This window comes from Rhinoderma darwinii, chromosome 3 (genome assembly GCF_050947455.1).
Source record: "Rhinoderma darwinii isolate aRhiDar2 chromosome 3, aRhiDar2.hap1, whole genome shotgun sequence".
Classification (NCBI taxonomy): Eukaryota; Metazoa; Chordata; class Amphibia; order Anura; family Rhinodermatidae; genus Rhinoderma; species Rhinoderma darwinii.
This window is the reverse complement of record NC_134689.1, coordinates 28551449-28564593: the sequence shown is the minus strand read 5'-3', so window position 1 is coordinate 28564593 and position 13145 is coordinate 28551449. Positions and strand designations below refer to the sequence as shown.

General features: G+C 40.9%; 1 protein-coding gene across 3 annotated transcripts in view; it reads right to left on the bottom strand.

Annotated features, from left to right (window-relative positions):
- RNF130 (ring finger protein 130) overlaps positions 1–13145 on the bottom strand; it is a 211872-nt gene that overhangs the window by 20296 nt on the left and 178431 nt on the right. For 2 of the 3 annotated variants that reach the window (XM_075856194.1, XM_075856195.1), the window contains exon 7: positions 10073–10277. In XM_075856194.1, the coding sequence (XP_075712309.1) occupies positions 10073–10277 (205 nt within the window). Of the gene's footprint in view, positions 1–1411; positions 1506–10072; positions 10278–13145 lie in introns of all 3 variants that reach the window. The other variant, XM_075856193.1, reaches the window with a different exon arrangement.

The window sequence follows — 13145 nt, the reverse complement described above, 5'->3', positions numbered from 1 at the left end:
GCAACAGGCCAGTCCTTTTAAAGGCTTAGGAAACCTTTGCAGGTATTTGGTGCGGATTCGCTGATTATCGTGTGACACCATAATTCTACAATCTTCAACTTTTACCCAATATTCTAATTTTCTGAGATACTAAATTTGGGGTTTTCATTAACTGTTCCCATAGTCATCAACATTAAAAGAAAAAAATGCTGTAAATAGATCACTCTGTGTGTAATGAATCTATATAATATATGATATTCTTTGAAATTTTCTGTAAGATTCCTATGCCCCTACCACGTATTCTCCAAAATAACCAGTGCTTAAGGTGTGCTACTAACCCCTAATAACAATGGCAGCAAAATACGTCATATAATGTTTTATATATGCATGTGTGTAGAATGAAACAACTATGAAAATCAATGTATCCCATTCTTACATCAGTCTATATGGACACCCCATCCGAAACCCCATAAAATCTCTGAACAGGATACTGTATCCTGTAAGCCTTGGGCATAACTATTGCTCTTTTAGTTCAACCATATAGCTGCAAGGTGGACTAACCCTTCAATATCAATGATGAACAGTCCACTCTTGCACACAATGATGGGTGGCACAGTGAAGATGTCTCCATCATCTATTGGCATGGAAGTGATACCTGGTTCCAGGAACCATGGCAGAAGTTAAAGTGTAACTAAACGTTCGACAAACTTCTGACGTGTCATAGTGATATGTCAGATTTTGATTGGTGGGGGTCCGAGCGCTAATACCCCCACCAATCGCTAAAACGAAGCGGCAGAAGCGCTCGTGTGAGGGCTAAGCCGCTTCGTTTTTGTTCGGCCTATTCCGAAAATAAATGTAGCGTGTACGGGCTCAATAGAAACTCTATGAGCCTGTACTCCGATACATCAGCGCTTCTGCCGCTTGGTTTTAGCGATTGGTGGAGGTCTCAGTGCTCGGACCCCCCCATCAAAACTTCTAACATGTCAGAAGCTTGTCGAACGTTTAGTTACACTTAAAGGAAAGCAACCCAAAATCACCTTATGAATAATCCTGGTTGGAGACGGTCCTTTCTAAGGTCTAGATGGCAATTTCAACAACCAGACGTTCCTTCAAGTTGACCTATCTTACATAATGTGTGACTCAATGGATCCTGACATCACCTAGCCCTAGCTAACAAAATGTGACATGACTTTACAGTATTTAGTATTGGCAGACTGGCATCTTATCTGTTAAACCAATCCTCTACCAGTAAAGGAACCCTCCTCTCCAGTTAACAATGCAGAAAACGAAGAACAGGATGCAATAAATTGGGCCCTCTGAACAAAACCATCTTGTGTGTCCCACTGTGATACGTTGGCTGCTTTGTAAATGTAATAGAAGCCTCTTTGCAATAAACCACCTATTGATAGAACAGGAAAACATTGTTACTTACTCTGTGGTATACAAGTTCGCTGTGGCTTTGATGATCATGTAGCACAGTGTAAGGGCGCTGAGAAGGCCAAAACTGGCAATAATGAACCATTCTTCTGTTGACAAAGGAAATGGGAAGGAGTCACACTCGACAGCAATTTCAGCAGCAAGGCCAACACATCGCTCCCATGCCCAAAGGCTGAAGGGAGCAAGAAAGAAAGCGGCTTTTTGGGACCACACCACAGGACGGAGCCGACCGGCAAGGATGGAAAGCGGAGATTAGTACAGTTACTTGTAGGAGAAAGAAAATAGGAGAATTAGAAGAAATTGACTATACGCAGAAGAGACAACAGTGGGAGCCAGGACAGACTGAATAATGGCGAGCGTAGAGATCAGTTAGTGGAGGCGAGCAGGTAACAGTGCAGGGAACACACATGGCCGACAAACCCTTTTCTTAGCAAACTAGGTTATTCCATTTTATAAAAATTTATTTCTGTATTTTATCATGTTGAAAGGGTGACACACATAGGGAAATAACTCCCTTCATTTATTTTCCTGTATATACATAAAGGATATTACAAAATATTATTTATTTTAGTCATACAATTTGGTGATTCCAGGAGCCAACCCTCCCCCATAGATTGCAGCATTGCTTACGGATAATAATCATGTTTCAGTTAATAAATATTACATTGGTATAGTAATATATCAGAAGTTACAGCAGTATTCAGTTTGGTAATAATGTTTCTCGTACTTACAGACATATTGCCATTTTTCTGTTTCGCAGCGGCCATTTTTGCAAAAGTGACTACAGGAAGTGAAGCCAAATCGGTTGCCAATTTTGAATTAGCTTCTTAATAGAAACGGATGACGGAGCGTTATGTTGTCAGCCTGTTGAATTATTAACAAAGTGACAGCTTACCAAGTAGCTAATTTAATGGTGAAAACCAATATGGCCGCACTTCCTGTTGTCACTTTTGCAAAAATGGCCACTGAAAACCAAAATGGCCAGAAAACAAAACATGGCAAGATCTCTAAGAAAACCAAACATTCAAGAAACATATTACAGATATATGGCCATTTTTACATTTTGTTTGTAGGTTATCTTTCAAAAAATATTTTTTTTTATCTGTTCTCCCACAATTCGAAGCACTATCTGAATGTGATCTTTAGTACTGTCCATCCGGATCTTCATAATTCATAACCAGAACGCCAGAAATTGTGACGGTGCAATGGTAGAATAGTAATATAGTCCGCATGACAATGCAGATTAACATGACAGAGAAAATGTAATGGTTAAGATTAGTGGTTATCACTCGACCTCTATAACACATGCAGGAGTCCAAGATGAGACAGAAATAGGATACTAAGAGTCCTGCAGCTGCTAGACATACCTATTAGGGGATATGGACGTCATAGAGGGGTGTCCGCTGCTTGGAAGCCCTCCTCTATGAGTGGCTCCTGCTCTTGCAAACTTAAAGCGTATCTAACTTTTCAGAATAAGCTGCCATATATGTGTACATGAGGAATAATAGTAGTTCTGGGCATTATATGACTTTATACAGCAGTAATGAGCAGTGTAGCTGTGACTCCAGTACTGGGGCAAACAAAAACACATACTAGAACATGCAGCATGTCTGTGTATTTTCCTCACTCTGCTCCTGCTTCTCCGATTACTTCTATGTGCAGTGTCTCTTTCTCTCTCTGCTCCCTCCTCCTGGTCGCCCCTTCATTGACTTGTATTGACAACACCATCTGTCTCTTCTCTCTGCTCTCTCCACCTACTCCCACCTCCCCTCTTCATAGACTTATATTGGGAGGCTGCGAAGAGACAAAACCCCACTTTCTGCAGCCCGTCTCCATTTTTCTGTAACTAGGGGCAGATTTTGCTTGACAACAGGGGGTGAACAGAAGATTACAGGAAGGGAGACACCTAATGGCAATACACGTACACAGAATTTGCATGGATAAAACAAACTAAATTTTAACAGTAAGTAAATTCCAAAGTTGATCTATATCAGGTATACTATTAGATTAGCATAGGTTGTTTGAAAAGATAAGTGTCCATTTAATGCAACCATGTATTGTATTGTCGCTCTTTTATTTGAATGGGCACCACGTAATACTTTATCAGCGCCTATGCTGAGCTTCTCCTGGCAATAATAACTGACCTGTGGCGATCAGTTGATCGCTGGGGCAGCTTCATTCTGAGAAAAGGCGGTCTCATGTGTTAATGTGTTGCAAAACTACAACTCACAGCAAGACATGAAAAACTGCAGTTGTCAGGGCATGTTGGTAGTAGTAGTTTTGCGACAGCTGGAGAGCCCCAGTTTGGGGATCACTGCCTTAAGGAAATGCTCTTTATGCTCCTTCCTTTATCTCATTGTTGCCGTCTTCAATATAAAACACGATATAGCTGCTATTTTTCTGTTTGAGGCAGGAGAGATATTTGACGATAATCATTCTCATTACCACATAAATCACACGTAGATTATACAATATATCCTCTGCTGTGCTATTACTTTCTTTAAAAAGTATTGAAAGCGATCTCAATTTCTCAACCATATAAAAATTATAGTCTGTGAATTTATAAATAATTTACAGTATATGATCTTTTCAACATTTGCTGCACACATCATAATAAATTCACATTTTCCTAGTCCCGGCTGACGGTTCCTATTTATTGCAGCGACAGTAAGGTGAATGTGCTGTATATTCACAGAGAAGAGCTGTACTAGAGAACTGGATTCTGCCATACTATCTGAGGTCTGTTCAATAGAAGCGAATTTCACAAATCTTTTATTGTTATTTTTTCCCGTGTCTGCTATAATTTCTTTTGTCCAGTCGGTTCCATTGCATGTGAAAAATGTGCGTTCACGCCGCTGTTATACACAGAATAGGTAAGGAGACATAACGACCATGGGCGACCTTAGAGAGCGAAGTGCCTACAGGTCCTTAACTGGGAAACAAGGAGTAAGAGGGATTGGGGGGGGCGGGGGTGGACGGACTGGTTAGTTGCTTATTTTGCTAGCTGCTAATAAAAAGCAATTACTTATATTTTTGGATTTTCTTAGAATTGCCGTTGTGACTTGATAAAACACACTTGCTGTCACTGAAATACCCCTTTAAAGAGGCTCTGTCACCAGATTTTGCAGCCCCTATCTGCTATTGCAGCAGATCGGCGCTGCAATGTAGATTACAGTAACGTTTTTATTTTTTAAAAACAAGCATTTTTGGCCAAGTTATGACCATTTTTGTAGTTATGCAAATGAGGCTTGCAAAAGTCCAAGTGGGCGTGTTTAAAAGTAAAAGTCCAAGTGGGCGTGTATTATGTGCGTACATCGGGGCGTTTTTACTACTTTTACTAGCTGGGCGCTCTGATGAGAAGTATCATCCACTTCTCTTCAGAACGCCCAGCTTCTGCCAGATCACGCTGTGACGTCACTCACAGGTCCTGCATCGTGTCAGACGAGCGAGGACACATCGGCACCAGAGGCTTCAGTTGATTCTGCAGCAGCATCAGCGTTTGCAGGTAAGTAGCTACATCGACTTACCTGCAAACGCCGATGATGCTGCAGAATCATCTGTAGCCTCTGGTGCCGATGTGTCCTCGCTCGTCTGACACGATGGGTGCGGAATACAGAATATAACACAATAATGTTCAATTATTACGCTGAATTAGACCAATGTTGTATGTCCTTTATTTACCTGAAATATGTTATACACAATGTAATGATGTTGTGTTATCATTCATGGGTTTGTGTAGATCGCACATTACACGGCCCATAACAAAAGGTTCGTTGACTTCATAAAAGTTTAACCCCTTAGTGACCAGCCCATTTTAGGCCCTAATGACCAAGCTATTTTATTTGTTTTTCTATAGTCGCATTCAAAGAGCTATAACTTTTTTATTTTTTCGTCTACATAGCTGTATGAGGACTTGTTTTTTGCGGGATTAGTTGTACTTTTTAATAGCACCATTTTTGGGTACATATAATTTTTTTATTAACTTTTATTAACTTTTTTTGGGGGGATTATAAAAAAAAAACTGAAATTCCGCCATTGTTCTATGCGTTTTTAAATTGACGCCGTTCACTATGCGACGTAAATAACATGTTACCCTTATTCTATGGGTCGGTACGATTACGGCGATACCACATATGTAGAGGTTTTTTATGTTTGAACTAAAATTATTTGTTTTTGCATCGTCGCTTTCCAAGAGCCGTAACTTTTTTATTTTTCCATCAATGTCGTGATTTTTTGGGCTTGTTTTCTGCGGGACGAGACTTAGTTTTTATTGGTACTGATTTGGGGTGCATGGGACTTATTGATTCATTTTTATTATGACTTTTTTGGGGGGCAATAGAAAAAAATTGCAATTTCGCCATTGTTTTTTGCGGTTTTTTTTTACGTTGTTTACCTTGCGGTTTAAATGACATATTAACTTTATTAACGGAGTCATTACGGTCGCGGCGATACCATATATGTGTACTTTTATTTTATTTTTTACACTTTTACAAAATAAAACCACTTTTTATGGAAAAAAATGTTTTTTTGTTTTTTTTTTACTGTAACTTTTATTATTAATCTTTAATTCACATTTATTATTTATTTCATTAGTCCCACTAGGGGACTTTACTGTGCGATCTTCAGATCGCTGATATAATGTTCTGGTATACTTCGTATACCAGAGCATTATTGCCTGTCAGTGTAAATCTGACAGGCAATCTGTTAGGACGTGCCTCCGGCACGTCCTAACAGGCATATGGCCAGGGCAGACCTGGGGGCTTTTATCAAGCCCCCGGCTGCCATGACACCCCATCGGAGACCCGCGATTGCATTCGCGGGCCGCTGATGGGTGACAGAGGGAGCTCACTCCCTTTGTAAACAAAGTTAAATGCCGCGGTCGCTATTGACGGCGGCATTTAACGGGTTAAACGGCCGCGATCGAAGTAAACTTCGATCGCGGGTGTTGGAGCAGGAGCTCAGCTGTCATCAGGACTTAGACTAGGCGAACGTTAAAAGGCGTCAGCCTAGCCGAAGGCCCCTTAGTGACCGACGTGAAAAGGCGTATTGGTGGTCACTAAGGGGTTAAAATGTAAATCTGGCAAATATCCCGAGCTCAGATCCCAATTTCTCAGTACAATACTAATGTTTACTTAGCTGGAAGTGTATTTAAATCAGTGAGTGCGGAGCAGCAAAAAGCCAGTCCTACAGCAGGTCCCATTACACACTTGAATACTTCTTTAATACATTTTCCTATTCAGGCCACCATGACAGCTCGGAAGACATTTATCTTTGTCACTGGCCGCACAGCTGCATTCATATCAATGAGAAAAAGACGCTGAAAGACTTGCAGTTATCACTGGCAGCCTATCAAATCTTTAATCTGTAAGCGGGCTACCAAGGAAATGCGATGCATAAAATCAACATACAAGAGCATGGTAGCAATTGCTCCGGCCAGGGTATCGCATCACGTTGCCAAGAAAGAACAGCACTTTGTTTATTAGAAGCGGCTAACTGTACTTAGATGTCATCAATGCCTGACGTCATAGGGGTCTGACCAAAAACAGCGACAATCCCAATGTTTGTAAAAATGGCGCCATTACCCGTGTATGGGCCCCGGTAGTCAAGCTTCCAATGATCAGACAATGATGGCATTAAGAATCTGTACACCATCCATGTTCCAATGTCTATGGTGGAAACTCACTAAGACCTCACGAAGTGGTGAATCATATGAAAATGTTTAAGTCTGAAACACTTTCCATTTAAGTTGTGCACTTGCCTTAAAGTGACCCTTCGGTGATGCTAGCATCAGCGCTGGCCCATCGAAAGGAAGTGAAGGGGGTGGGGGCATTTCCCAGACTTCCAAAAAAGCTCAACAGAGGAAAGTCTCATATTGGAGAGCGGAAAATGGGGGATTGGAACGCAGGAACAGAGGCTGGCTCATTCAGTAGTAGAGCAGAAGGTGGGTTGACTATATATTTGCAATATATGGTCCCATTTTTTATTTGAACTGGAGGGTTGGTTTAAATTTAATCTCCGCCTTTTATCATCAGATCGTTTTTAGGTCCAACATTCTGTGCTTTAAAGTCTTAAAGGATTATTATAGCGGTCGGAACTCAGTTTCTGATACAGAGCTCCAAAACCCCCGCATAGGCATAAAATAAAATGATAAAATTCTACCTACAGCCACTACTAGGGTGGGTTTAGGGGTTCACTGCGAATATTAACAATGGACAGCTTACTGACCCACGCAATTCAATAGACCTATTCACACATTTGTTTTTTTGTCATGGAACGTGTGTCTTTTTTGCGGGAGACCCACTGCATGTCCTATTCTGGTCTGCTTTTGCGGACTAGACTCGCCCATTAAAAAGTCTATGAATGTGTGAAAAAAAACAAACGGACAGCACACGGATGACATCCGTCATCAGTTGCTACAGAATTGCAGAAAAAATGAAAAGTGAAACCAGGAAGTGCTACGGACGAGAAAAACGGATGACACGCGGAAACCACACTGACGCAACACAAACATTCATATACATGAAAAACTGTAATTTTTTTTTTGCAGGCACAAAATAGCCTTAGGGTTATTTATCTGAGGTCCGTGTTCACTTGCATATTTTTTAACAAACAAAAACAAGGAAAACCTCTGGGGACCAAATGTTGATGGTCAACGAATCCTCCTACCGACAAATGCCAACAGAGTCCAAGAAATATACATTTAAAGTGTTTTTTCACGCTTTATTTTATTTGCAAAAATATGAAGTACAGACGTAGCCAAGTTTATCTGGACTGATATCACGCTGCAGCAAGTTAACACAACAAAAGTCATCGAAAAAGTCAAGTTAAAGTTTCTTGCCACCGTGTATTTGAAGCGGTAAAAGTCAAGATAATGATGGCTACATCTGTAAATATATCAAGCGGATATGCGCTGAGTTGTGACAAGGATGACAATTCATGGCAGAGTCATTGTTTTAAGTGGACATGATGTTTGGGCAGCGGAGTATATATTTTAATGTAGATATTTTATTGCCTTCATAGGATAATGAATAAAAATGGGACCAAGGCAACACACTCAATGTAATGCAAACTCTGCGTGCCCAGGAAACTACATCCGTCTTGCATCAGTGATAATTCATAAAAATAGTGTTTCTATGAATTTTTTTTTATAAAAATCTAGAATTTTCATTCGATAGTCCATTCAGTAGAAACAAATTTGTGATTAAATGAGGTGGTCGTGATCTGGGCTAAGCAAGCCAATATAACCTCTGAGATCCCCACATCAAAACCCCTTACATAACTAAGGTTTGGGAGTTATAAAAACATCCCAACTTCAGAATTTATCCATAGTTACACTTTAATATAAAAAAACTCCCCAAGACACACTTAAACCAAAGATGTGACATCACAAAGTCCAGAACGGAGGCGTCCTGCCTGGTCATCACAACCTCCCTTACTGGAAAGGGATTATTTTAATATGTATTTTTTAAGTCTGTGTCTTCCCATAGACTTCATTGTAACGATTTGGCAACACTACTGGAGACCATTGTAGAGGTTCACAACAAAGATATACACATCGGACGAAGATTATGGAAAAAGGTGACGTTTTAACACGGGAACTCATGTCCAACCAGTTTAATGCCAAAAACACACAAAAATACAGAATATACAGTTCTGGATACATCAGACCAGCTTAAGGTTATTGCAGTCCTAGATTGATATATATATATATACTAAGATATCTAGCAAATACTGATGGTGAGTGAGGCATCTGCCCAGACAAGACCACTATCTTCTGTTGACATATTACATAGACACAATTTCAAAAGCCAGCAATATCATCTGAAGCCTTCATGCAAGATAAAGTTTAGGCTGGGTTCACACGAGCATGTTCGGTCCGTAATGGACGGAACGTATTTCGGCCGCAAGTCCCGGACCGAACACAGTGCAGGGAGCCGGGCTCCTAGCATCATAGTTATGTACGATGCTAGGAGTCCCTGCCTCTCCGTGGAACTACTGTACCTTAACATAAATTGTCTCGGTGAACCAATGACAAATTTCAGGAATCCTCCAATTTCAGTGTTGGCACGGAGATACTTATTGGCACCATGTTAATCAGTGGAAAACACTGCTTTCCTATTAGATTTATGCCAAGTATTTCCATACCCCTTTCACATGATAATGACCGTGAAAGCAGATGCAAAACAAAGAACCATGAACCCCATGACAGAATTTGGAATAGCGGCCAACTTCACCAAAATCACCTTCGGTAGCAAGTTAGTTCAGGACATGAAAAAAAAAAAAAGACTATGGTTACTTTCGTCTCTCCTCAGTCTTTCTTTTCTTCGTCTTTTCTTATCCTACAAGTAAATCGGTCAATTTTATTTTACCAATTTTCACTTTGCCCTTCTATTCTACACACCTATCGCCTTGGCTGTTGGGCCCCATAGCAGATACTATGCCAGCTACCCATGTTACCTCCATGTATGGAAGGCATAAATATCAAGTTTCCAAAAGTTTGTGTGAAGACATTCTCCCCTCTACAACCTCTGTGCACAACCTAAAAACGGTTTATAAATGGATATTTCCTGGTAGACACCTGCTGAGGATCCAATAACAAATATGGCAGGATACTACATACAGATAGACAATGCAGCTGAACCCGGGGATGACTTACTTGTGACCGCTATGTTAATTTCTCCTGTTCTTGGAGTGATCTCTCCCTCCTGTGGGAGCTGTGATATCGCAGAGGAGCGTAGAGATTCCAGAATCAATGATCCCTCATCCACTGGGTCACTTGGTGCTGTTCCACGTAAACTTGGTTGACTCCTGGTAAGTCGCTCTACATCAAATGCTACATTATCGCTGCATGGCACATTAGTCTGAAAAAAAATGAAAAGGTAATGATTTTCTCATACTTATTCAATACCATAGACTAAAAAAAAATCAATAAACAGACAAAGGAAAGGACCCTGCCCATTACATATCAAACCAAATTACTCCATATAGATGAATAGTTGGCGTATTGGCTTATCCGGCACTTTTGTTTACGGTTAGCCAATCCGTTATGACCGCCGTTGAGTCACATGATCCCCACTCCGACTACCTGAATCCTAAAGTGTCTGCCGTAGGGAACAGAAGTCAGTCTCTCAATGTAAGTCTTTGAGAGCCTCGATGTAAGTCTCATAGACTTGTATTGAGAGACAGAGTTTAGGTCCCTATAGAAGACGCTATAGGATTTGGATGGTCAGAGTAGGGGGTCACGTGACCCAACGGCACCCCCTAACGGATTGGTTCACCATAAAATAAAGTGCCAAGTAAGCCAATACACCTTAACTACCTTTCATTTAATCAGATATTTAATCAGAGGGGCGGGCTGAAGTGGAGTGCTTCTTTAAATCCCAAAGCATGGGACGTTGCAAGCCCCTTCTCTGTATAGCCTAGGAATGCCCCCAAAATGGCAAAAATACCCCTTTTAATGCAAATTAGAATAAACCAGTCTCTTTTCCCGTCTGGTTAGCAGGACCGTCCAGTGAAAATCTGGACTTTTCAGCTTTTCATGACAGCGTACATGCCAAAACACATGTAATACACTGACAGCGACCATACATATTTCACCGCATCCAATGGCATCATAATGGGTAAGAAGCTCACAGTATGGCGCTTGCCACTCTGCCGACATCTTGCTTTATAACCCTCCCCTTGTCAATCAAAATGTGACCACACCCAGGACCCCCTTCTTTGGTTGAACAGGTTCCACTATGTTCTTTGAATGTATTTTCCCCATATGTAAACTCTTTTGCTGTGACTCTTTTGCAGACATTCAAGACCAAAGCAGGAGATGGTAATATGGGTAAGTTTTTTTATTTTGTTTTAAAAAAAAAAAAAAATTATATATATATATATATATATATAATGTAGACTTCATAGTATAGTAATGTTTGCCAAATTTATTTAATAGCTCGAGAAGACCAGGGGAACATCAGAAGCTTTGCTTCAATGTATCGGTAATACAAAGATAGGACCCCGGCAAAAGCATATGCAGCTTAGAATCCAGCGGGTTCAACTTTGCAATTAGGCTACTCCTTCTATCAGCTTCTTATCTTTCGGGATGTGTCCTACCTCAGTGTGGCGCTCAGGTATTAATATATTCCTGCTGCCTTCACCGGCTTTGATGTGCGTGAGATAGTTTAAGAACTCTTATCCTCTGCAAAGCTCATCCAAGATGCTCTCGAAATAGAATTGCTTTTAGCGAGCCACGGACTGGTCTTATGGGGAGAAGAAATTACGGTGGAGCAAGAATTACAACATCCCTGACATAGACACACAACGGCCTCGTGCAGTCATCACAACCAGAATCAATAAGGGATACATCACTACTTTTCTGTCATAATAGAGATGGATTTGTCCATTACCTTACATCATATGTGTACAATTAAACTGTACAGATATTGCAGGAGGCAGATACAGTGTGACATCATCAAATGTGCCAACTCTACTAAATATTATTTATTCTACACAAAGTTTCATACAATCTGTTCACATCTACGTTTGTCATTTTGATTGTTCCGTTGTCAAAGGAGCAGAACGAAAATGATTGCAGTGACAAATCAGTCATAGGACGGAGACCAACGGCGCAAGACAGAACCCATTGGCTGAAATGGGTACAGTCAGGTTTCTGTTACGGGTCTCCGTCATTTTCCCGGACAAAATAGCACCGCATGCTGCGCTATTTTGTCCAGGACTTTTGCTGGAATCTGTGACAGAAGCTCCTAATGGAGCCTCCAAAGGAGATGTGAACAGAGCCTCAGAGCTGCATTCACAACGCTGATGGTTCTTATGTAAACAGTTGATAAGCTGTGGAGACAATGTGCCAGCAAGGAATGAAGGGAGATTTTTAGCTCAGAGTCTGCAGAACTGTGAATTAAACTCTGGGCTATAATGCAAGATGTAACTCAGGACAAGATACGTCATGTATTTACAAAGTCACTTATCTTTATATATTTATGCAGATTGCTTTTATGTGTAAAATGGTGTTAAAAGGTGAATACATCCTATGTTTGTAAATTTTTATGCAAAATCTTAATAAAAATGATTGAAACGAAAAGGGGAATACATCCTTTAAATAACGAACTCTACATTTCTCTACAGTACATGGAGCTGCCGGAGATAGCGGTCCTGAAAGTCCCATATAAATGAATGGAATGTTGGCCGAGCATGCGCACCCGCACTCCATACTCATTGCTGGGGTCCCAGCGGTCAGACCCCCAGCGATCACACATGTATCCCGTGGAAAGGGGATATATGTGTTTTGTAGGAAAACCCCTTCAATATCAGAGACTAATGCTTCAGATGGGGAGGTGTGTATTTGCATACTGTCAGCCAGAGGTGTAAGGGTCCTTTTACATGGCCAGATCCATGCTTGGTAAATGAGCGCCGATCGACGCTAAGGACAGTTTGCACGTTGTCAGCAGCAGATCCCCTGTTTACACAAGGAGATGTGCTGCTGACAAACGATAATTTTTATAGCAGCACAAAAGATCCGATGCTAATGAGCATTGCCAGCGATTAGCCGAAGAACGAGCAAAGTTTATACGGACCAATGACATAGAAAAAGCATTCGTATGAGCGCTTGTTTACCTAATCATTGGCCCATGTAAAAGGGCCTTAATTTGAAGCTCCTAGGCCCCAATGCAATACCTATAACAGGGCCCCCACTCACCACATTCCCTTTATAGTACTGGTGTCTT